The following is a 26183-nucleotide window of genomic DNA, read 5'->3' as shown; positions in this document are numbered from 1 at the left end:
AAACCTTTTTCATTTATGGAGTCAGATGAAATAACGAGGTAATACATGAGAAATCACATTCATGTTTTTCCAAGCCTGCAAGACTTCCTTTGAAGAATGTTCAGGCTTCCTCTTTTGCAAGTGAATGGAACAAAAAAGTTCCATCCGTCCATCCTGTATTTCTTTCTGCCCATCCATCCGTAAGTCAGTCCGTCCGTCCATCCGTACGTCAGTCAGTCCGTCCATCCGTACGTCAGTCAGTCCGTCCATCCGTACGTCAGTCAGTCCGTCCATCCGTACGTCAGTCAGTCCGTCCATCCGTACGTCAGTCAGTCCGTCCATCCGTACGTCAATCAGTCCGTCCATCCGTACGTCAGTCAGTCCGTCCATCCGTCAGTCAGTCAGTCCCTCTGTCCGTACGTACGTCAGTCCGTCCATCCGTACGTCAGTCAGTCAGTCCGTACGTCAGTCAGTCCGTCCATCCGTACGTCAGTCAGTCCGTCCATCCGTACGTCAGTCCATCCATCCTAGAGTTGTTCCAATTCCGATACTAGTATCGGAAATGCCACCGATACCAATAAAAATGCTGGCATCGGTATCGGCGAGTACTTCTACCCATGTACCGATCCGATACCATTTTCTTATGTCTAGTTATGCACGCTAGCTTTGCATAACGCTGCAAATCGGAGATCAATTCTTCTTCGCTGCTCTAAACAGTGGTTGCTTGTGGCGACACAGGAAGTTGTGCTGTTGCCACAAGCAACCACTGTTTAGAGCAGCAAAGAAGTAAAAGCGCGCGCGCGAGCGATAGCAGTATGTCCGCTGTTTGTTTAGCAATATTTCAGACTGGACTAACCAGCCAGTAAAACGGCGACATGTCTCGTGTGCCATACTGCAATTTCGAGTGGTGGAACAAGTATTAGCAACTTCAACACGAGTAACTTAAAGCATTTGAAGACGCGTCACCCCGCAGAACACGATTACACAAAGGCAAGGGCAGAGAAGAATGAGCCGCGCCAGAATCAACAATCTCTGAAAGCTCCATTCAAACAAAGATAAAAGTTTTCAAAAGACAGCCAACGAGCGATAAATATAACGTTAACCGACAGCATGTATTGAGTTTATTGTTCTGGATGACCCGCCGCGGTTACAACTGAAATGCCGTTTATTTAACAAAATTGTTTATGGACTTTAAATTATAAAGAGATTATTTTCTTATATTATTCATATATCATTTTTTAGATTCCAAGATTTATTTGTTGCACTTTTTTAATGCAGTTATATTGTAAAACTAAAATACCTTTTTCAGTATACAGTATTAGATATGTGGTTGCATTTTAAGTTCTTTTTCACTTAAGAAAGATAAATAATATATTGCTGTGAAATGTATGTCAGATAATAAAAATATCTTCACTGTATGTATTTGTTCATGTTTAATTAAGGAATAAGTCTGAAACACACCATAAAATAATTCTATCAATTCATACAGTGCTAGTATGAATTGCAGCTGTATAGATACACACCCAGGTATCGGATCAGTACTCGGTATCGGCCGATACCCTGAGTCCAGGTATCGGGAAGGGAAAAAGGGTATCGGAACATCTCTAATCCATCCGTACGTCAGTCCATCCATCCATCCATCCATACATTCATACGTCAGTCCATCCATCCATTCGTACGTCAGTCCATCCATCCATCCATCCATTCGTACATCAGTCCATCCATCCATCCATCCATCCATTCGTACGTCAGTCCATCCATCCATCCATCCATCCATTCGTACATCAGTCCATCCATCCATCCGTCCATCCATCCAGCCATTCGTACGTCCATCCATCCATCCATCCATCCATTCGTACATCAATCCATCCATCCATCCATCCATCCGTACGTCAGTCCATCCATCCATCTATCCGTACGCCAGTCCATCCATCCATTCATCCATCCATCCATCCATACATTCATACGTCAGTCCATCCATCCATTCGTACGTCAGTCCATCCATCCATCCATCCGTACATCAGTCCCTCCATCCATCCATCCATTCGTACGTCAGTCCATCCATCCATCCATCCATCCATTCGTACATCAGTCCATCCATCCATCCAGCCATTCGTACGTCAGTCCATCCATCCATCCATCCATCCATCCATCCATTCGTACATCAATCCATCCATCCATCCATCCATCCGTACGTCAGTCCATCCATCCATCTATCCGTACGCCAGTCCATCCATCCATCCGTACGTCAGTCCATCCATCCGTACGTCAGTCCATCCGTACGTCAGTCCATCCATCCGTACGTCAGTCCATCCATCCATCCATCCATCCATTCGTACGTCAGTCCATCCATCCGTACGTCAGTCCATCCATCCGTACGTCAGTCCATCCGTACGTCAGTCCATCCATCCATCCATCCATTCGTACGTCAGTCCATCCATCCGTACGTCAGTCCATCCATCCATCCGTACGTCAGTCCATCCATCCATCCGTACGTCAGTCCATCCATCCATCCGTACGTCAGTCCATCCATCCATTCGTACGTCAGTCCATCCATCCATCCATTCGTACGTCAGTCCATCCATCCATTCGTACGTCAGTCCATCCATCCATTCGTACGTCAGTCCATCCATCCATTCGTACGTCAGTCCATCCATCCATTCGTACGTCAGTCCATCCATCCATTCGTACGTCAGTCCATCCATCCATTCGTACGTCAGTCCATCCATCCATTCGTACGTCAGTCCATCCATCCATTCGTACGTCAGTCCATCCATCCATTCGTACGTCAGTCCATCCATCCATTCGTACGTCAGTCCATCCATCCATTCGTACGTCAGTCCATCCATCCATTCGTACGTCAGTCCATCCATCCATTCGTACGTCATTACATCCATCCATCCATCCATCCATCCATCCATCCATCCATTCGTACGTCAGTCCGTCCATCCATTCGTACGTCCATCCGTCCGTCCATCCATCTATCCATCCATCCATCCATCCATTCGTACGTCAGTCCATCCATCCATTCGTCCATCCATTCGTATGTCAGTCCGTCCATCCATTCGTACGTTCGTCCGTCCATCCATCTATCCATCCATCCATCCATCCATCCATCCATCCATCCATTCGTACGTCAGTCCATCCATCCATTCGTACATCAGTCCATCCACCCATCCGTTTATTTGTACGTCCATCCATCCGTTCTTACGTCAGTCTATCCATTTTTATTTCTTTCCATTCGTACGTCAGTCCATCCATCCAAATTTACATTGTGATTTCATAACCATGATTTCTATTAATCTGCAGATCAAATAAAAATAAAAGTTCTGGGTGTTCCCGCTAATGTAATGCGAAGAATAATTTGGGTCAATATTTCATTCAACATTTCATTTTCAAATATTGCCATCAATAATAATGAATGATGTGTAAATAAGTAGATCACGTCTGTTTTTACACTCACTCATATTTGCATGGCAGTCATAACAACACTTCATTATTTATACTCTTCAGTCTTCATTTTGCCCTGACAAAGAAACTGCACAAGAAATATCCAGCTCTGATATCAGAAAGGTTCTTGGGTTTTTTTTGTGAAAAATATAAAAACGCTTTCCCCAGAAGGCTCTTGTTGTATTCATGGCACATTTGGTCTGTTGTATGAATTTTTAAACCAACCTCTGATTTAAAATTCAGATTTATCTTTGATGTCAAATAAAATGCCTGCGCATTACACTGCAGCCTATTGTCAAGGCTCTGAGAAATGACTAATCCACGTTCAACACATTATGATCGCTGCCATCAACCCTTGAAATATGCAATACAGATAAGAAATGAGAAATATTTGCTATTAAAGTTCTTTTTCACTCTTTTAAGGCTCTGCAGGGACTCTTTGTCCATTTTAAAAGTCAAATTTGCCTCACTGAGATTTATTCACATTAGCACTCTTGGGTTCACATATTCACACTTAAGCAGTGCTTATTGAAAGCATGGTGTGCCCATAGAATTCAAATGTTATAGGCTGAATCCTTTTTTGGAGGCTATCCGCACTTTTAAATATGCCAGATTATTGCGTCTCAAATCATTAGATGTTGAAAACAGTTTATCAGAGATGCCTTGATGACAGACTATTTACTATTAAGAGCATATCAACAGATGTTTGAACTAAAAACTTTATTATACTTTTTTTTTCTAGCATGTATACAGTATGTAGTATGTATTGTACATTTTCTGTATTCATCCTTCTATTTGTGTTGCAAAAATCACCCATTATTTTTAACAACTTTGTTAATTGGATTTGATCGGAAATTTGTACAAAATAAAATTTTATGCATTATAGCCATGTTTATTTCCAGAATGATAACTGGGCGTCATTTTCTGAACTAATAAGCATGTGCCTCATTCAAGAAAAATGAGCAGAACAACTTTTAGACAAAGTCATTTATGCAGGAAAGTATTCCTGCATAAATTGCCAGTTCAGTGTGACAATTTATGTAAGAATGGTTTTACAAAATTTACAGAGCAATTTTTTTATGTTTATGTTTCATGCATGAGGTGCTGAGAGGTCGATTTGACAATGTAGTGTACTGGTGTTCGAAAAGTTTCATTGTTGCATATTGTGTAGAGCTGCACAGTTAATTGTTAAAAGATTGCGATCTCGATTCAAACATCCACACAATCTCATTCCTAAATGACAATGATTCGCCTTTGTCTATTAAACCTTTGACAAAATCACACCGGGACATTCAAATCTGTGTTCGTGCTGCCGCTGACCCTGCTAGGGTATGGTTGTGTCTGTTACAAATATTCAAATTATCGTTGTAGTACTGGGATAAAAAGTTTAAAACTTGTCTACGGTAGTGATCAAAGTAGAGTAAGTCACCTTTTGAAAGTAACGTTACGCTTCAAGTAAAGATTGTATCAATTACATTCTTACACCAGTAGGTGGCGACAAGTGACTTTTAAAAAAATTGTGTCATTGAATCATTCACATAACACATTTGTTCAAAAATGTGGATTCATCCAGTAATGAAACAAGTGGTGTTTGATTAAAAAAAAAAAATCATTAATTCATTCAAATTAATTAAACATTTTAAATAGACTGCAATTAACATTTTGTAAGAACCTCTAGTAAATTACATGTTATTTTGTTTAGTTGTCTGCTCTATTTAAAACTCACACAAAAAAAATATGATTCTCAATTTATCCAAAATCATGCAGCTCTATTATACTATGCTGTTTATTTTTGGAGTAAACTGTAAGTGGTATTACTTTCTGAACATAGCCCATGCTGTCTTTTTCATCAAATATTGCCCACAGTTCTTTACATTTATGGTTCTCTCTGTGAATGTAGGCAATGTACTGGTGTTATCAAAATCTGTTTGCTTTATGAAGTCAACATGAAATTAAAATGTACCCTATTTTTCAGGTTGTTATTGTGCACAATTCATGCTTCATGTTGTTATTATTATTAAAGTCCCCCTGGGGTGAAAATCAAGCTTTTAAAGGATTAGTTCACCTCAAAATGAAAATTTCCTGATAATTTACTCACCCCAATGCCACCCAAGATGTTCATGTCTTTCTTTCTTCAGTGGAAAAGAAATTAAGTTTTTTTGAGGAAAACATTTCAGGATTTTTCACACAATGGACTTCAATGGTAGCCAAATTGTTGAAGTCCAAATCAATGCAGTTTCAAAGGGCTTAACTAGTGAAACGATCGGTCATTATCTAAAAATAAATAAATAAATGTATATACTTTTTAACCACAATTGTTCGTCTTGTGCTGGTCTGCGACGCGCCAGGCATTACGTAATCACATTGGAAAGGTCATGCTGGACGTATGCGGAAGTACCGCCCCAGCACAAGACGAACAATTGTGGTTAAAAAGTATAGTGTAAACTCACCTAAAGGATTATTAGGAACACCTGTTCAATTTCTCATTAATGCAATTATCTAATCAACCAATCACATGGCAGTTGCTTCAATGCATTAAGGGATGTGGTCCTGGTCAAGACAATCTCCTGAACTCCAAACTGAATGTCAGAATGGGAAAGAAAGGTGATTTAAGCAATAAAGCAATTTTGAGCGTGGCATGGTTGTTGGTGCCAGACGGGCCGGTCTGAGTATTTCACAATCTGCTCAGTTACTGGGATTTTCACGCACAACCATTTCTAGGGTTTACAAAGAATGGTGTGAAAAGGGAAAAACATCCAGTATGCGGCAGTCCTGTGGGCGAAAATGCCTTGTTGATGCTAGAGGTCAGAGGAGAATGGGCCGACTGATTCAAGCTGATAGAAGAGCAACTTTGACTGAAATAACCACTCGTTACAACCGAGGTATGCAGAAAAGCATTTGTGAAGCCACAACACGCACAACCTTAAGGCGGCTGGGCTACAACAGCAGAAGACCCCACGGGGTACCACTCATCTCCCCTACAAATAGGAAAAAGAGGCTACAATTTGCAAGAGCTCACCAAAATTGGACAGTTGAAGACTGGAAAAATGTTGCCTGGTCTGATAAGTCTCGATTTCTGTTGAGACATTCAGATGGTAGAGTCAGAATTTTGCGTAAACAGATGAGAACATGGATCCATCATGCCTTGTTACCACTGTGCAGGCTGGTGGTGGTGGTGTAATGGTGTGGGGGATATTTCCTTGGCACACTTTAGGCCCCTTAGTGCCAATTGGGCATCGTTTAAATGCCTCGGCCTACCTGAGCATTGTTTCTGACCATGTCCATCCCTTTATGGCCACCATGTACCCATTCTCTGATGGCTACTTCCAGCAGGATAATGCACCATGTCACAAAGCTCGAATCATTTCAAATTGGTTTCTTGAACATGACAATGAGTTCACTGTACTAAAATGGCCCCCACAGTCACCAGATCTCAACCCAATAGAGCATCTTTGGGATGTGGTGGAACGGGAGCTTTGTGCCCTGGATTTGCATCCCACAAATCTCCATCAACTGCAAGATGCTATCCTATCAATATGGGCCAACATTTCGAAAGAATGCTTTCAGCACCTTGTTGAATCAATGCCACGTAGAATTAAGACAACGTGCGATTGTCAACGAGTGGATCTCTGAGCTGGTGTGAGTGAGTGGAGGTGGGGCTCAGTTGCATATTCATAGAACCACATATACTAAATGAGGCAAGGGTGTAGAGTTACATTCAAGCTATTTAAAGACATGAAAGATTTTTTTTTCAAGAAAAAAACTTTTAAATATGTTATTTTGGTGATCAAAGGTGAGGTTTAAGGGATGAAATGATTGACTAAAGGGGGACTATAAAAAAACAACTGCAGAACTGCAATTTATTTAACTATGCCCAAAAAAAAATCCTGTAACTAATACTAATTACATAAAATCCACAATGGTTATTGGTGGGTTTTTACTGCAAAGCTAACCAAAACAAAAAGGCCGCAAATATAACTGCATTTATTTGAGGAAACCTGCAGCATTTTGTCCTGAAACATTTTAATGGCATTGCTTTATAATTCAGTCTATTCACAAGGGATAAAGTCATAGTTCTATTCTGAGTTAGTGATTTTCTGTCTAATAAAAATCTTTCCTTTCCGCAGATGAACTTCGGAAGTTGAGCTGGTCTGGAATTCCGCGGCAGGTGCGCCCGATTACATGGAAGCTCCTCTCAGTAAGTACAACGATCTCAGCGCACAGTGAAGTCCTGCATCAAATGGTCAAACGCATTAGAGAACTGCAGCGCACATCCATTACAAGATGAATCAAAGAATACATAATGCATTCTACATAAATACACATTTATAAGTAATTAGGCTTCCTACTAATGACTTCTAGGATGACATCCGCCTGGAAGCTCAGAGGTCTAGTCGACTGAAAACGAATGGTGCGTTAAACTGTTTCAGTGGTCGAAGAAAACCTGAATCTGTGAATGAGCAAAACCTACTTCTGTTAGGCCGACTCTTGGACCGTCTGTGCTGAATCCTTTACATAATTACTTGCTTCTTTTAAATCACGCTTCCAGCTCTTTGGAAAGTTCTCAAATCATGCTGGGATATCATGAATAATGCTGGGTTTTTTTTCATGCCAGCTGGAGTGTCTGCTGTCATTAAAGCTCTTCCTTTCCATGTATATATTATACCGGTGTATAAATATATATATAATGCAAGAATGCAAATGAAGATGTGAACGCTTGACCAATGCACTTCAAACATGTGGTCTTGTTGAACATACTTAAAGGGATAGTTCACCCAAAAATGAAATTTGTGTCATTAATTACTCGCCCACGTGTCGTTCAAAACCCGTAAGACCTTCGTTCATCTTCTGAAGATATCTTTGATGAAATCTGAAATCTTCTAACCCCCATGTGTGTGCAATTTAAACTGCCATTTTTAACTCTTCTTACTTAAAAACAACCTTTTACTATAGAGCTAAAATAGTGCATACTAACAAAACCTCTGATGTAATGTGTATGTGCCGTTTTCCGTTGTGCCGTTATTTTTGGGTGCAATTGGATCTGTCCTGTATACCACACTGAAGATATTTTTGAATGCAGTCCAGCTGGAGAACTCGACTTTTCACTCGACGAGAAATCTCGTCCCATTTTAGTCTCGCGAGATCTCGTCACACCCCTAGGATTCAACCTTCAAATGTTTTACTGCAAATGGGCATCTAGGAAGAGCAGTGTAGATAAATGTCTATCCACTCCTTTGCCTCGTATCCTGCTTGACGCTGGTTCGGATCTCTCTCGGAGCGGTGTGAGTAGGGCCAGTTATATTTGAATTTGGATGGGCCAGCTGGTAAGAACTGTCCAAGTAAACCTCCCCCTGGCCCAACCTGTGTCAACCAGCTTGGAAGGCAGGCTCACACTTGCTAGTACGCCCGCTTCCCATGCCGGTCGACATTTATTCGAATCCCACTCTGAGCAGTGTAAACAGGATGCAGACATTTTAAGAAAGGGGAAAACGTTTTAAGATTGACAGAAATATACACATTTCACTTTTTATAATGGATGAAAGATATGAAGTACATAACTGGTGTAACGTTTCCCCCAGGACAGGACTGGCGTGATGAGGAGGTTATGTGTGGTCGTACCCTTTGACACACAGACAGGCGGCAGTATGCCCTCCTGCCACACTGATATATGATGTGCCAGTCTGAAACAGGATGAAATGGAGGGGGATATTTGATATTCTGACCCCCTTCTAGGCTAGTGTGCGGTCACACACACACACAGAAACATCCAATTTACCCGTGTGACCTTCATTTGCCTACGGCTACCTCATCTGTCATCTTGACTTGAACCCTGGACTGCAGCCCCACTCAATCAAACCTCATCGATCCACGCTATTGAGCTCCTGCACAGGTGTGCACATTGTGAGTTCATCGGTGTGTGTGTATTTGTGTTTGAGTGAGTGGAGAGCGAGCGTGAACAGCTGGAAAGCATCCTTTAACAAGAGTAATGACCTGCGTAGGGCGGCATCACTGTTTGAATGGGCGCTTTAACGCATGATCAATTCTGTGCATCCTGCTGACGTCTCACAAACTGCCACCGAACTCCGCTCAACGCTTTCCTAAGAAGAAATCATTTCTCTTTTGTCAGGTAGCCCCTAGACAATAAAGATTTCATTAGTGGTGTTTGCTAAGGCAAGCATCATTATTGGTCGTACACAGGATTCAATTTTACATTTAGCAGAATAACACATCCAGTATTATTTCTCTTTGTTATGCAGAGACCAAAATGTCATGGAGACTTGAGTTGGGTTCTTTTGTCTTTGGCCAGTAAGCAGCACCCTAGCAACCACCTTGAAATGCTGTAGCAAATGCCTAGCAACCTCTTAACATCACTTAACAACCACCTGGAACACCTCAATAATCACCTGGCAACACCCTAGCAATAACCCAGCAACCACCTTACATCACACCAGAACCCTAGACATCACCTAGCAAATGCCTAGAAACCACTTGACATCACTGTAGTAAACCACTTAAAAACCCTAACAGTTGCCTGGCAACCTCATAACATTCATTCTAACCACCACCTGGAAAACTTCAACAATCACCTGGCAACAACATCAAGCAACACCCTAGCAATAACCTAGCAACCACCTTACATCACACCAGAACCCTATAAATCACCTATCAACTACCTAGAAACCACTTAACATCACTCTAGCAACCACGTATAACACCCTAACAGTAACCTAGCAATCTCTTAACATCACTCTATCAATCACCTGGGACACTCCAACAATCACCTGGCAACAACATCAAGCAACACCCTAGCAATAACCTAGCAACCACCTTACATCACACCAGAACCCTATAAATCACCTATCAACTACCTAGAAACCACTTAACATCACTCTAGCAACCACGTATAACACCCTAACAGTAACCTAGCAATCTTTTAACATCACTCTATCAATCGCCTGGGACACTCCAACAATCACCTGGCAACAACATCAAGCAATAACCTAGCAACCACCTTACATCACACCAGAACCCTAGAAATCACCTAGTAACTGCCTAGAAACCACTTAACATCACTAGCAACCAATTATAACACCCTGACAGTCGCCTGTCAACCTCATAACATCACTCTAGCAACCACCTGGAAAACTTCAACAATCACCTGGCATTACTGGGATGTTTTGGCTTTGTTGTTCTACAATGGAAGGAAGCTGAGACATGCTGTAAATCTTTTTTTTAATTAAAGAAAAAAAATGATACAGTTTATGGTTACATCTGTCTGATCTTTCGACTTGATGCGAACACTATAGAAATGTTTGCCTTGTAACAGAGGGTTTCATTATGTGAGGTAATGGCACTGTCGCCATGACAAAAAGAGCTGGTGTTTTTCTCTGATGAGTTGAAATTTTACCCACAATCCCCATGATGCCCTGTTTATTTGTGGGCATGACAGCAATAACTGCTGAAAAGTACTGCCTTGTACTAGTTAAAAAGTGCAGTTATGAGTGTTCTAAAGTAACATTTCGTAGGTGTGCGATAAAAAAAAAAACATACCTCAGTGTCTCATATTCTCTGGTTACTATTTTTTGGAGGTGGTGGAAGACCCATCTCTTTCTCACCCACCCACACTCAGTGAAATAGCACACGGTGGGCTTTAATAAATAAAAGGATAAAGCTGTGCAGATGATTAAATGGTGGTTTCAGTCGCACTAATACGAAGTGTTTGAGTAATGGTGTCCCGTCGTGAGCAGGTGGGAGCGGGTTGATGCAGAGCCAGTGCCTGGACACAGACCTTACGCATGTGTTCATCCAAACCCAGCTGCTGGGAAACATTTATTACGGGCCTGTTGTTCCTGGACCTCTGCACCTGCTGTGAACAATGCCATGTTCTCTCTCTGTCTGTCTCTCTCTTTCTCTTTCTCTGGCAACAAAATGAGAACAACAACTTCATTTCATGTTCATTTCACCTCATGCGGTGTTAATACACGAGTGCTAGATCAGTGTTGTTGTCCTTTGTGGGTGTTGTTAATAACAACGGTTCTTTTTGTAGACGAAAACACTTTCATGCAGTGTGTAAAATAGCTGTCTGAATGTAATAGGTCTGCAATGTTTTAAAGATCAAAGTGCACAACAAAGTTATTGTCTTCTAATGGAGAATCGATTCTAAACTGCAGAAACGAGTCGTCAGCAATTCTAGTCTCACTTTCTGTTACATACCTATGTAACAAATTTGGATAATGCCAGCCTATGGTTTTCTTTGGCGAACAACGTCTACTTTGATCCGCCTCAAACACTAGTTGTAGCTGAGGCCTAGAATAGTTTGGTTCATGTTGTTGACGTGTCGAGAAGATGCTGTTTTCATTTCAAAAGGATGAGGACTCGCTTTGGAATTTATACGAAAAAACCGACGGCATTGTTACTGTTCGTATCATTGTATGTCAAGTGTAGCCTGGTAATACCAAACTCTGCTACTTCGCTTTGCTTCGTAGACAGAGTCTGGAATGGCATAATTGAAAAGTGTTTTCTTTCTCGCGGGGGGACGCTTGTCTGAAGTATAAAATCATTGGTTACCCGTAAGCCAATCACATAACGCAATCACCTCTCTCTCCACCTTAAACATCACCTCCATTGAAAATGTTTAACAAACACTCTTCTTGTTCGGACTTCAGTTTGCAAATGCCGGGAATATTCTCCACAACAACAGAGCGAATTGCATCCAGTATCTCCATATCCGCGGTCGTTTTTGATTTCCCTAACTTAAAATACAATCTTAAACTCGGCGCTTAGCGTCTACGTCACGGCTCTCAGCCCGCCCTCTGTTCGTTGATTGGCCGGCTGTTTTCAGGCCGGAGGAAAACTGAGAGATAGGTCGCTATCTCAGACTGAGTACAGAAGCGAACTGAAATTGAGCGGAAGTACGAAGTCTGACGTAGTCAGGCTATGTCAAGTGCTGAGGAAGAGCTGAAATCTGACGCCTGCTGTAAGCTTTAGACCAATCACAACAGACTGGGCCATCTGACCAATCAGAGCAGAGTAGGCTTTCAGAAAGGAGGGGTTTAGAGAGGCTGAATCTTTGAACAAAACGTTTTCAGAGTTTTGATGAAGTGATGGGCAATGTTTATTAAGAGAGAATTACATTGTTTTTTGAAATAAAAGAATGGGCGAAAACAAATCCTCTTAAAATCTAACATTTTTTGGAACTTGTTCTATGGTGGAAATAACATTTTGTTGGTTTAGAATTTGGAAAATATTAGAATTTTCCTTATGTCTCCCATGATTCATATACACACTGTTGGATATTGTTAATAGAAAAAAATAAATAAACTAGCAAGTCTGGAAAGAGTTTTATAAAAGTCCATAGGGTCAAACGTGCCTGTAAGATAAAGAAACACTCCCATGTACCCCATCAAGTTTAAGAACTACCCTTTTTAACTCCATGGTTTTCTGTTAATAATGTGAACGTTACTTATTACTTATGTTCGTGTGTTAGACTTAATTACATGTACATATGCTAATGGAGCGTAGAGAAGAGCGCTGCTTGGCACGCATACATCTTGTCACAGAACTCGACTGAGTGTGGAAGTAAAAAATAGCCACATGGGGGAGCGTCTTCTGTGATAAATGGATTTCTGTGCTTGTAGATTTTTGTGCAATCAATTACTTTATCAAGAGACTTTCTTTTCTGGGCCTGAACATCTGCTGTGTTCTCATTCTCTTGCTATGGCAGTAATAAGAGGAAATGTAACTTTAAATGTGACTGATATCAACTTAGTGGCTCCAAACTCTTGGAAACCTTAAAACTTTTCTGAGTTCTGATTTGAAATGAGCAGCTATTGTGCTAGTGCTAGTTTGGTTGGCGAACGCAGATCTATATCAGATTGATTTCGAGGTATCTCGTCCAGGTCGCTGTAAACATTAGTTTTTGTATTTACAGGGGTACCTGCCTGCCAATGCAGAGCGGAGGGAAAGCACTTTGCAGAGGAAGCGGCAGGAATACTTTGGCTTTATCGAGCAGTACTATGACTCCCGCAACGACGAACACCATCAGGACACATACAGACAGGTAACTGACTATATTTAATTCTAGATGGGACACACATTTGTGTTTTATGACTTATTTTATAAGCATTAGAGTCAAAATGTTTGTATTTTTGTTGTTAGAACTATGAGGTATGTTAGATTCTAACATAAAATTAACTTGGCAGAGAAAAAAAAAACTGGTCTTACTGTGTATCGTCCCATTGATGTGAAAAAGAAAAGACTCCCTTTAGAATTTTATGCTTTTACTGTACGTAACAGACAGGGCCTGAAATTAACACCCGACCACCTGCCAAATGCGGGTGAATTTTGCCATTGGCGGGTAACACTGTCAATCTACCTGCCACATTGGCAGGTAGCCAATGAGAATTGAGTGATTCATTAGGTTTTTTTTTTACGTTTTCATTTTCATTGCGTTGGACCTTAGCTATAATGTGGCGGCACATTACTGGGGTAAAAAGGCCAGCTGAAACAAACAACCAACAAAAAGATGAGGATGAGTCAAAGAAAAGTAAAAGAAGACATTTTAATACAAAGTGGTCAATTGGCGACAACGGCAAGGTTTGTGAGCGGCTGATTTATGACAGCGACTGTTGTTTCGTAATGTTCATGATACGATCAGAAAGAAGATGAGGCCCTTTTCTGACTATGTTTGGATGTGCGAGTATTAAACTGTTGGTGAGATGGGATGAGATAATGTAACGCTGACGTAGGCTCCAGAACAATGACAGTTGCACAGATGTGTGCGTGTGCAAATGTAGTACATGTTGGGAGTTGGGAACCGGTGAGAAAATGTCCGGTACCCGGTAAATTTACCAGTAATAATATTAATTTAGTTCTGCTTAACGGCTCCTGAACGCTGTAACTAAAAGCTGTCAGGACCTAGCTGTCTACGTGACTAAATCAGCCATCAACACAGCCGCGGGTGATTTGTTTACATACGAGCTGCGGTAAGTCTATAGATCTGTTGTGCGTGTGTGTGTCAAAATCAATATATAAAAAGATTTTTTAAAAATGTATATTCTAAGAGTTATTATTACTTATATTGATTTCGTTAATAACTTGACAGCACTTAAATGTGTACAAGTTAAAGAACAATATTGTGAAATTCCCGTTTTTCACCTTTAGGCTATGAGGCAAAAAAAAAAAAGGCTGGTAAAAAGTCTCTGTGGCAGGTGAATTTTGATATCCACCTGCCACAGTGGCTGGTGGCCAAAAAAGTTAACTTCAGGCCCTGGTAACAGAACATAAGAAAAATCATCTGGTCGTTAGCAGGTCTTAAAATTTGGTAAATACAACCTCAGATGAACAATAACACATGACATATTACACCATGAAGAAAGCCAAATTGGAAAAGCCATGCGTGACAAGCTAAGTACACCCTATGATTCAATTGCTTGTAGAGCCATTTTAAACAGCAATAAGTTGAAGGAATCGTTTTCTATATGACAGTATCAGTCTCTTTACAACGTTGCCTCAGGTCATTGAGGTTTTTGGGCATCTGTTTATGCACAGCTCTCTTTAGGTCCAGCCGCAACATTTCAGTCGGATTGAGGTGTGGACTTTGACTGGGCCATTGCAACACCTTGATTCTTTTCTTTTTCAGCCATTCTCTTGTAGATTTGCTGCTGTGCTTCTTGTAATCATTGTCCAGTTGCATGACCCGAGCTTTAGCTGTCGGACAGATGGCCTCACATTAGATGGACTCTATAATACTTTGGTATACAGAGGAGTTCATGGTTGACTCATTGACTGCGAGGTGCCCAGGTCCTGTGACTGCAAAACAAGCCACAAATGATTCCCCCTCCACCAGTGTGATGGACAGTTGGTATGAGGTGTTTGTGCTGATAAGCTGTGTTTGGTATTCGCCTAACTTGGCGCTGTGCATTACGATCAAACATCTTCACTTTGGTCTCGTCTGTCCAAAGGACATTGTTCCAGAAGTTTTGAGGTTTGCTCAGATGCAACTTGGCAAACCTAAGCCGCGCTGGCAAGTTCTTTTCAGAGAGAAGAAGCTTTTCTCCTGGCAAACCTTCTAAACATGCCATACTTGTCCCGTCTTTTTCTAATTGTACTGTCATGAACTTGAACATTTAACATGTTAACTGAGGCCTGTATAGAGTCTGAGGTGTAGCTCTTCGGTGTTTGGCATTTTCTCTGAGCAATGAGCAGTGCACGGCCTGACCTTGGGGTGAATTTGCTGGGACGTCCACTCCTGGGAGCATTGGCAACTGTCTTGGATGTTTTCCACTTGTGAATAATCTTCCTTAATGTAGAATAATGGACTTCAAATTGTTTGGAAATGGCTGTATAACCCTTCCCAGATTGATGGCAGGAACAGTTGCTTCTCTGAGATCATTTCTGATGTCTTTCCTCGTTGGCATTGTGTTACTGTTAACACACACCTGTATGCTCCAGACCAGCAAGCTGCCAAAACTTCGGCTTTTATAGAGTTAGTCACACATGCTGATGATAAATTAATCAAAGACATTTGATTTGAAGCGCCTCACTGCTACTTACCCTATTAATTCCTATGGAAGCAGTTTGTCACCGATGGCTTTTCCATTTTGGCCTAGTTTTTGTTAAATAATGACATGGCGTAATATGTCATGTTTTTTTTTTGTTCATGTGAGGTTGTATTTACCTAATTTTAAGACCAGCCAAGGACCAGATGATTTGTTATGTCCTGAGACATAAAACCACATAATTCAATAGGGTGTCCTTTCTTTTTCCAATGACTGTGTGTAGGCCTATATATAGGAATATGTATAATATATATAATATATTATAAAATAGGTTTCATACAAACTGTATTGGTAACATGGTTGAAATCTAAAATGTATATTTATAGAATTGTTATTTATAAAATGATAATGCTGATATTATATCTAGTAGGCTTTTTCTTTGGGGAAAAAAAGTCCCTATTTTGTAAAAATAATGTCTCATTCACTAAGCCTGCATACACACAAATTTGTGCGTGAACTCTGCGTACGAGCAAATCATGACTCACCAAAAACTTGTGCACTAAAATGTATTCTAAATTTACGAAAAAAAAAAAAAAATAGGCACTGAAACCACTTGTACGCAAAAAGCACCTACTCTTTTATATTTCATCTTAACATGACTTTAATTATAAGAAATTATATTTTATTCATTATAAATGTAATTATATGATATTTTGTATACAATTATATAATAAATGAACAAATAATAAAATGTAATTTCATCATATATTTTATCATATACAATGAAAGAGGAAGACAAGTTTGACTGGAGTGACGAAAGGTTGTGCAGAAAGCCTTTATTTTAGAGATGGTTTGGGCGCGTTTTATGCAAATGACTAACCTCATGCACAGATTAGTATTTACAATACTCCAAATTCACTAACAATACAACGGAATTAAGAACAAATTCATGTGCACACACACGTGTTGTGAATTAGGCAAGATTTTTCTCGAGAAGTTCTCCCCTGTGCACAAATACGAAATAATCCACGCAATTATTAGTGAATGAGACCCAGTGTTCCCATTTTGTGGAAAAGGCCTCCTATGTCTAGAGAATGCTGCTAACTGAACTTTATACAGGATGGTGGCAATAATTAGCTGAATCAAAGACTCTGGAGATTATTTAGAACTTCCTGCGATTTCCTTCTAACTTCCTGTACAGCTCTGCACGGCCAGTGCTAAGTTCAAAGCCAGCAGTTCAGTTTTGCCAGAGGTTTAATGTGATATAGTCAGGGGTTTTGGTTGCGTTTTACCTACTGTTTGAGGTCTTGGCAGCAGCAGCATGTTAGCTTTGCCAAAAACACTGTTATGTTAGAAGCTCCGAGTGTTTAGAAATGCCACCAGCAGGTAGTGTTTGATATTTAGATGCTGAAGAGGAAAAGATGACAAGGAATGTTTAAAGCTCCAGTGAATTGGCAGGAGGATGTGAAGATCAAACTGTTGCTGTCACTCTGATCTGATAAATGTCTATCTGATTTAAGACTGCCGTCTAGTGATCACTGACGATGTGAGATTCACCTCTCGCAAGCTATATCTGGGTGATTCTCACCGGCCTGTTAAGAACATATCTTGTATACCACTCCAAAATTATAAATAAAGAAGAAAGATATATTTAGTTGCTTTTTACGATCACTAAGGTGTTTTTTTGTTGGTTTTTTTGCCATTGTGATGTTTTCATGACAGCACTAATCCAAAGTCAGGGAAATTATGTTAAATTGTGGATATTTTATAACTAATAAAAAATAAAAGATTGGTTATATATTAAGATATTATTGTGACATTTGTACAATAATAAATGCTCATTACAATAATGCAAAGTAATGTTTTTTAAAAAAGTATCTCATATTTTAAATGGATCATTTTAGTATTTGTACTGCCTTTAATTTATGCCGATATAAAAAAAAAGACAAATCCAGACTTAATGAGAATTACCACTGAGTAGAATTGGGTTGCAAAGTGCTTAATTATCATGAAAATATTATCATGCAAAAAAATTAGGGATGCACCGATATGAACATTTTGGCCGATAATCGATATTTCTTTATATTTGAAAGCCAATGACCGATATGTTGGCCGATAAATCTAAATCCAAATTTGTATACAATTTCGAGATGCTGATTACAAAAACAAAAGTCTCACCATTAAAAGCCATGTCTGAAACACACAATTATAATGTTCTCATTATAAGTGTATTGAGCCTATAAGACAGATTTTGCGCTGCGCATGTTGCACTTTACTGTATTTTCCATTTTTTAAAGTGATTCCCATCATATTTCAAGCAATTCAAAAAACCATCATGGCATCTGAAGAGTCTCAGCTAAAGGAAATAATCCATTATTGATCAGCTTTAATATATCGGACAAATTTTCTTATCAGGCCGATAACGATAACAGTAAAAATGAACATATATCGGCCGATAGCGATATTGTGGCCGATATATCGTGCATCCCTAATAATGATCATATTTGTGTATTTGTGTGTTTGTCATCTCTCAGTTCCATAACTCTCTATGTTCTTGACATCGATATTTTGTATATATACTGTATATATATATACGTGTATGTGTGTGTGTGTTTTCTGAACCATCAGATTCACATAGATATTCCCCGAATGAGTCCGGAAAGTTTAGTTCTACAGCCCAAGGTCACCGAGGTAAGAGGACTGATGGTCACGCCACATGCTTCTGTCCACCCAAAAGCATGTCACTCAATCATCATCCATCTGTCTGTCTGTCAAACTGTCTGTCTGGTCTCGATCTCAAATTTTTGGGGTTGGAAATCTTGCGTTAAGGTGCACAGGAAGTAGAATGCAGAATTTAGGAAGTAGAATCCAGTGAGTTTCTTCTCAGGTGCAGCCTCAAACGGGCAGACCCCCGTTTCTCTCCGAGCTTTCTCGCTATTCCGTTCTGTCCTAACCTGCTTGTGCTCCTCTTTTTTTTTGTGTCTCTTCCCTGCAGATTCACATTGACATACCGAGAACTAATCCTCTTATACCTCTCTTTCAACAAGCTTCTGTGCAAGAGGTGAGAAGTTTGCACTACCCATTTTACTCTGCTTGACTCAGTTCATCCTCACAAACTCACACCCAGACACATAAAGCATCTCAAAGAAACAATCCATCTCAGAATGAGCATTCTGTCATCCTTGTCTCATTGCAAACCCATGTGATTTTATTTCTTCAATGAAACACGAGAGAAATCTGAAGACTGTGGTGGTTTACATTTAGAATGATTGGGAAATAAAGCTTTCCGGTTTCAAAAAGGATGCAGCCGAACCATACAAGTGTCATAGAAGTGATCTATACCTATCATTTGAGTTGTCTTAAGCACATATACCCAAGTTTAGGGACATTTATTTATTTATTATTATTTAGAAATGTTATCTTACGTAAATAAAATGAAAGAAAAAATGATTTTTTTTAATTGAGACTATTTATTTGACAATCAAGGGGAAAATTCTCATAATAATGCATTGTGAGAATTTTTTTTTTTTACATATTATATCGTATTTTAATTTTAACGTTAAATTAGTATACATATTTTAGTGTTTGTTTTAAATGTGTTAATTTTACTTGTTAAAAATCCACATAAAATGGGAATCATCATTGAGAAGAATTTGGTTTTCTGGAAAGTGCTTAATTGTCATTCAAATATACTATAAAATATAAGGGCTTAATTACCACTCTGTTCCTTCAGAAAACATGACATATAGTGTCCTTTGGATCACTTATGATGCTTTTACATCCATTTTGAAGCTTTGAAAATTTTAGTCCTGCTTCAGTATATTCGTTTAATCGAACAGTAGTTTAAAAAAAAAACATTTTCGTCTGTATTCCTTGGGAGAATATATCTCATACAGGTTTGAAATGACATGAGATGATCAAATCATTTTCATTTGAGAACTAATCCTTAAAACTAAGTTTGAGCACTTTAAGCAGGAGCATGTGGTGTTGCGTCAACTTTCCGTAGGTTGCATGTTGGCTTTGAAATGCTAAATGATAGCATGCCAAAAGAAAGTCTTGTAATGATGTCTGTCAATGACACATGCACTAACAAATTTCAATTAGCCAACACACTTTTTTTATGCCCTCAAACACACCGTGCAATCAAAATGGACAGCATGTAAAGGGAAGTGTGGGACCAATGTTCTGTTCCAAACCCTGAGCCGCTTTGCTTTAACTGAGAAGAACCTTTACATTTTACTGATTTACAGATTTAGTTGGATCTAAACCAGGTATGGGCATCTCTGCTCCTGGAAGGGCCACTGTCCTGCAGAGTTTTGCTCCAACCCTCATTAAACACACCTGAACCAGCTAAACACAATCTTCTGGGTTACTAGAAAGCTACAGACACGTGAGTTTTATCAGGGTTTGAGCCAAACTATGCAGGACAGGCGCCCTACAGGACTGAAGTTGCCCATCCATGATCTTACAAGAGAGAAGCAAAGCAATTCGCCAACGAGCCAACAATATCCGTAATATAAAATGGCACCTTTGTTCGACAAGTAGATTGGGAGGCAAGCTAGAGACGAATCTGAACCTGATAATTCGGTCATATTTTGAATGTACAAAATGTATGGAATACATTGGGTGTGGATTGTGCCAGGGTTATTATCGTTATTTCTGTTGATTGAAATGAAGCTTAAAATATAAATATTAGATGACAAATCTTTGCCTTGGCAATTATCTGAAAGTTATAAAAACTAAAGCTGAAAAAAAAAATCCTAAATATTAAAAAATGTCAAAAGCACATAATTGAATTAATAAAAAATACACAAAAATTAACATGGAAATTAAATTAACATGTATAATTAAAAATATACAAATAAAAGCTAATTCAAAATATTCTTAAAACTGTAATGGTAACACTTTGCAATAAGGTATAATTTGTTAACATTAGTTATAATATATTGACTAACATGAACTAACAGTGACCGATATACTTTTTGAGATTTATTAATATTTGTTAATGTTGGCTGATAAAAATACAGTTGTTCATGTTAGTTCACACAGCATTAACTAATGTTATCAAATACAACTTTTCATTTTTATAATGTATTGGCAAATGTTGAAATTAAGATTAATAAATGCTGTAGAAGTATTGTTTGTTCTTAGTTAATGCTAACTAAAGTAGTTCACTAATGTTAATAAATGAAACCTTACTGTAAAGTATTACCACTATAATAAAACAAAAATAACTGGTCTCACCTCACAAATATTTATAAAAATATATCAACATGTATTGTTATATAATACATAATACAGATCGTTCATTTGAATGCACATACATGTTATTTATTTATTTAGATTTTTTGCCCTAATGTTTACCAAGATTTTTTTTTTAGGCCTAAATTTAAAATCAGACGTGAATTATTCTTCGAATATATATATAAAAAGAAGAAACGGAGCAGATATCATAGAGCTGAGGATAGGGAGTTCCCACATCCGATGCAGGATGTCCTGCGATTGGCTGAGGTTGTGACCTTCAGTTTGTTCACTGCTCTAGTGTAGTGAAGATCTTTGCGTATGCTGCGAGCGTTTTTGTAGGCCTGCCGCCAGACTTGCACTTAAATACCCCCAACACGGCCTTTCGATTTCATATTCAACATATTCAATTTAGTGTGATGGGCTCTCAAGACATGAATTTCCATCGCAAACACAGTTCTGTCGATGCATCGTGGCCCTGAGCAAGATTCCTTCTCTATCCCCCCAAGCTGCCTTTTAAATAATAATTTCGCATTTAAAAGGAGAATCAAAAACGAGCAGTGTTTGGAGTACGGTGATCTTCACTGTGGATGTCTCCTAACCAAATAAATGGATAATATTTTGGATTCGGGTGCTTCAGTGCACTCCAGCTCGCCCATTGATTTCTGCTGCCCGGTTTGGTGTCTAATTTCCACTATGTAATAGGCTTCTGGAGGAGATCTTGCCATGACTACCTCGAAGGAGAAGAGACGGTGTGGGAGGGTTCGAGAGAGAAAAGAGGCAGGAGATGTCAGCTATGTGGAGAAACTCACATTATCAGTCTAAAGTCTTTGATAAATGGAGCTTTGATCATAGAAAAGAACGCAGATGTGAAAGCCGCACCATTTGATCGACACAATCGGGAAAGAAAACGAGCGCGAGCTGCCTTGTACACATTTATTGTTTAGGGCTCAACGTGAGAGATGAGTTTATTTGGGGATGACAGATACATTACGTTCTGAAAGGAGCGCGGGAGATGTCAGTTGCATGCGTCAGAGAGAAGAGAAAGAGAAAGTCTTCCATTTTCCCTCTTGATTTAAGTCAAACTTCTTGCTTCTTTCCATTGTGCTGACAGCAAGGTGAGACGAAAACACACAGAAAACTGTCACCATCACTTTGAATTAAGGTATTGCCTCCAAAGAAAGGAATGCAAAAAAAAGTTTTTTTTTTTTTACTGTCAAAAAAGATCAACTTAAAAACCACATCTGGCGTTAAAGTGCTGAAGTTACTCAAAACTCAGACAAGACTACATTGAATGTATTTAAAGAATGAACACGGTTTTACCAAGTAGGACATGTTCCTGAATCGCATCTTTTACTCAAATTACTGATACATTTTTTTTTTTCAAAACAAACTATGACAGAATGTTCTATGTATCATGATAAAAATAAAACATTAAACTGAAACTGTTGACAAAAATGACAATACAAAATAACGCTGACAGACAATGACATTGGACTAAGAAAAAGTGACGTGCTTGTGTGTGTAAGTTATGAATGCACTCTTTCCTTAAAACACTAAAACACAAACTCATGTACAGTGAATATTGTATTACAGTGGTGTACATTTATTATGTTATTTTTGGAGCTCGGGTTTCCACAACAGCAAGGACAATTCTCACATGTTTTTGTTAAATAAATTAAATGTTTGTGACGCTTAAGTAAGGGAATAATGTAGATCCAGGTGGTTATCGCAAAAGTGTGATCAGTTATATTGCGATAACCAGCTGCATATTCACTCACCTAAAGGATTATTAGGAACACCTGTTCAATTTCTCATTAATGCAATTAGCTAATCAACCAATCACTAGGCAGTTGCTTCAATGCATTTAGGGGTGTGGTCCTGGTCAAGACAATCTCCTGAACTCCAAACTGAATGTCAGAATGGGAAAGAAAGGTGATTTAAGCAATTTTGAGCGTGGCATGGTTGTTGGTGCCAGACGGGCCAGTCTGAGTATTTCACAATCTGCTCAGTTACTGGGATTTTCACGCACAACCATTTCTAGGGTTTACAAAGAATGGTGTGAAAAGGGAAAAACATCCAGTATGCGGCAGTCCTGTGGGCGAAAATGCCTTGTTGATGCTAGAGGTCAGAGGAGAATGGGCCGAGTGATTCAAGCTGATAGAAGAGCAACTTTGACTGAAATAACCACTCGTTACAACCGAGGTATGCAGAAAAGCATTTGTGAAGCCACAACACGCACAACCTTGAGGCGGATGGGCTACAACAGCAGAAGACCCCACCGGGTACCACTCATCTCCACTACAAATAGGAAAAAGAGGCTACAATTTGCAAGAGCTCACCAAATTTGGACAGTTGAAGAAAATGTTGCCTGGTCTGATGAGTCTTGATTTCTGTTGAGACATTCAGATGGTAGAGTCAGAATTTGGCGTAAACAGAATGAGAACATGGATCCATCATGCCTTGTTACCACTGTGCAGGCTGGTGGTGGTGGTGTAATGGTGTGGGGGATGTTTTCTTGGCACACTTTAGGCCCCTTAGTGCCAATTGGGCATAGTTTAAATACCACGGCCTACCTGAGCATTGTTTCTGACCATGTCCATCCCTTTATGGCCACCATGTACCCATCCTCTGATGGCTACTTCCAGCAGGATAATGCACCATGTCACAAAGCTCAAATCATTTCAAATTGGTTTCTTGAACATGACAATGAGTTCACTGTACTAAAATGGCCCCCACAGTCACCAGATCTCAACCCAATAGAGCATCTTTGGGATGTGGTGGAATGGGAGCTTCGTGCCCTGGATGTGCATCCCACAAATCTCCATCAACTGCAAGATGCTATCCTATCAATATGGGCCAACATTTCTAAAGAATGCTTTCAGCACCTTGTTGAATCAATGCCACGTAGAATTAAGGCAGTTCTGAAGGCAAAAGGGGGTCAAACACAGTATTAGTATGGTGTTCCTAATAATCCTTTAGGTGAGTGTACATTATCCCACTTATTACACAGCTACTTGCCACATAAGTAAATAATTAGGCACAAAATATTGGAATATTTTATTAGCTCATTAAAAACAAGGCATCCACTAACAAAAACAGTTCCGGTGACGGGGACATGAAATATTGATTTTAAAAGTTTTAGAATCTTACCCGTTTATGATCTTATAAATTCATTACAGTGTACAAAACAATTGTTCTATACCAACAAGACAAACACTTCAACGATATCATCGAATGCCATTGCCATTCGCAACAAACTCACTTGTTTCATGTTTCACATCGAGATGCCCTTTCCAACGTCACAACTCTGGTATCATCTAGAATTTCGAGTTTCCTCGTTTGCAAACACAGCTATGAGGAAATTACAAATACCTTATTCTGGTTTCCTCTTAAAAACAGAATTAACATATCGTTTGCGTCAAAACTGCAGTATACTTTGGGCTAAAGTCTGAAGTCTATCTAAGAGAGAGCGCCATCTAATAATAAATATGCACACAGCTAATTGTAATTTCTCACCTTGCTGTCTACGCCATTGAATGTTGTGATGTTAATGATTAAAAAGCTCAGAAGGCTTAATTGATTTTCTTAATTGATTGCTAGCTGGGGGGTGGCTGATCCCACTGTGTCTCTAATTAAAACCGTTTGAGTGACCTTGTACGTTCAAATTCTGCTACTTCAGTTTTCATGTTGTATTGCATGATTAAATGAAATTGCTACTTGCATATTAATGTTGAACATAATCATGATATCTTCTTTTTTTGCAACTTTCTTTTTTCTAGATCTTTGAGCGAATTCTGTTCATCTGGGCAATACGACATCCAGCAAGTGGATACGTTCAGGGGATCAATGACCTTGTCACACCCTTCTTTGTGGTTTATGTTTTCGAGTATATTGGTAAGTCAGTAACTCTTTTGCAATATGATATATGCATATGAAGTCTCATAATTATGTATAAGGCCCTTGCAGACTCAGACAGCACAGCTGTGTAAACTCACAAGTTTTTCTGTTCTTCGCTTTTGGTGTTTAGCCAGCGTTGGTGTTATACCAACTGAGTTATGCCCGGTGGCATGAATTTTAATGTCATTTCTCAATCATATTTTTTCAATATTTGTCATAACATGCCCGTTTAAGCTCTTCCAAGGATCTTGAGTTTGTCAGATTCAATCTTTGTGGTTGTTCCCAATGTCTTTCTATGTCTTGACCTTTACACCTTTGAGCGTATGATTTCAAGTAGACTAAACGGGCTGTCCAGACTAATGATTCTGAGGGGCCCAGAGGGACCCTTCCCAATGGACTTATGGGACAGTTATATCCTGAACCATGCAATGAGCAAGGCTCGGCTCAATTGATGCACTCAACGGATGGAGGATAAGGGGCTTTTCCCCAGGCTCTGCTGTTGGCATCTATGAGGATACATTTTTTCTGGGTCATTTGACCTTGTCTGATCTTCGAGGAATCAAATCCCTCAAGTTCCGCCCAATTTGTTCTCCAGGCCAAAAACATACTCTACACAAGTACACAAATGCTTTGCATTTGCTGAAAGAAAAAGGTTACACCGCATCACTGCTCATTTGCACACATTTCTGCTCAACTTTGTTGCCAACGGTCGCAGTTGCCCATGTCGCAGCAAATCACTGACTTCCTTGAAAACGAGTGACTTCTGGTCGCTTTGTCACAGCAAATCACTGTCAGTGTGAACGCCCCTTCATGAATTGCGTTCTGATTTTTTTATTAATGCAGTTATTTTTGTGATATGAAGGGTTAGAATTAAAGGGTTGGTTCGCAAAAAAAAGTCATCATATACACACCATTGCATCATTCCAAAATCATAAGACTGTCATTCTTCGTTCTTTATTTTTTAATGAAGCCTGAGACATTTCTGTCCCTACTTTAAAAAGTCTATGATGCAACCAAAAGGATCACGCATTAAAACATTGTAAAAGTAATCCATTTGAATAGAACGGTTTAATCCAAGTCTTCTGAAGAGACACAATTGCTTTATGATTAGTC

At 39.4% G+C, this 26183-nt stretch overlaps 1 protein-coding gene across 3 annotated transcripts in view; it reads left to right on the top strand.

The window, feature by feature from the left end:
* tbc1d22a (TBC1 domain family, member 22a) overlaps window positions 1–26183 on the top strand; it is a 160848-nt gene that overhangs the window by 29001 nt on the left and 105664 nt on the right. Inside the window, exons 5-9 of one of the 3 annotated variants that reach the window (XM_056260383.1) lie at window positions 7557–7627; window positions 13361–13489; window positions 18558–18620; window positions 18925–18990; window positions 24953–25067. In XM_056260383.1, coding sequence (XP_056116358.1) covers window positions 7557–7627; window positions 13361–13489; window positions 18558–18620; window positions 18925–18990; window positions 24953–25067 — 444 coding nt within the window. The remainder of the gene's footprint in view (window positions 1–7556; window positions 7628–13360; window positions 13490–18557; window positions 18621–18924; window positions 18991–24952; window positions 25068–26183) is intronic. The other 2 variants (XM_056260384.1, XM_056260385.1) reach the window with 2 other exon arrangements.

This window comes from Rhinichthys klamathensis, unplaced genomic scaffold (genome assembly GCF_029890125.1).
Source record: "Rhinichthys klamathensis goyatoka isolate OS25496 unplaced genomic scaffold, OSU_Roscu_1.1 h1tg000176l_1, whole genome shotgun sequence".
Lineage (NCBI taxonomy): Eukaryota > Metazoa > Chordata > Actinopteri > Cypriniformes > Leuciscidae > Rhinichthys > Rhinichthys klamathensis.
Note: the sequence above shows the minus strand (reverse complement) of the source record. Positions and strands in the feature narration are given on the sequence as shown.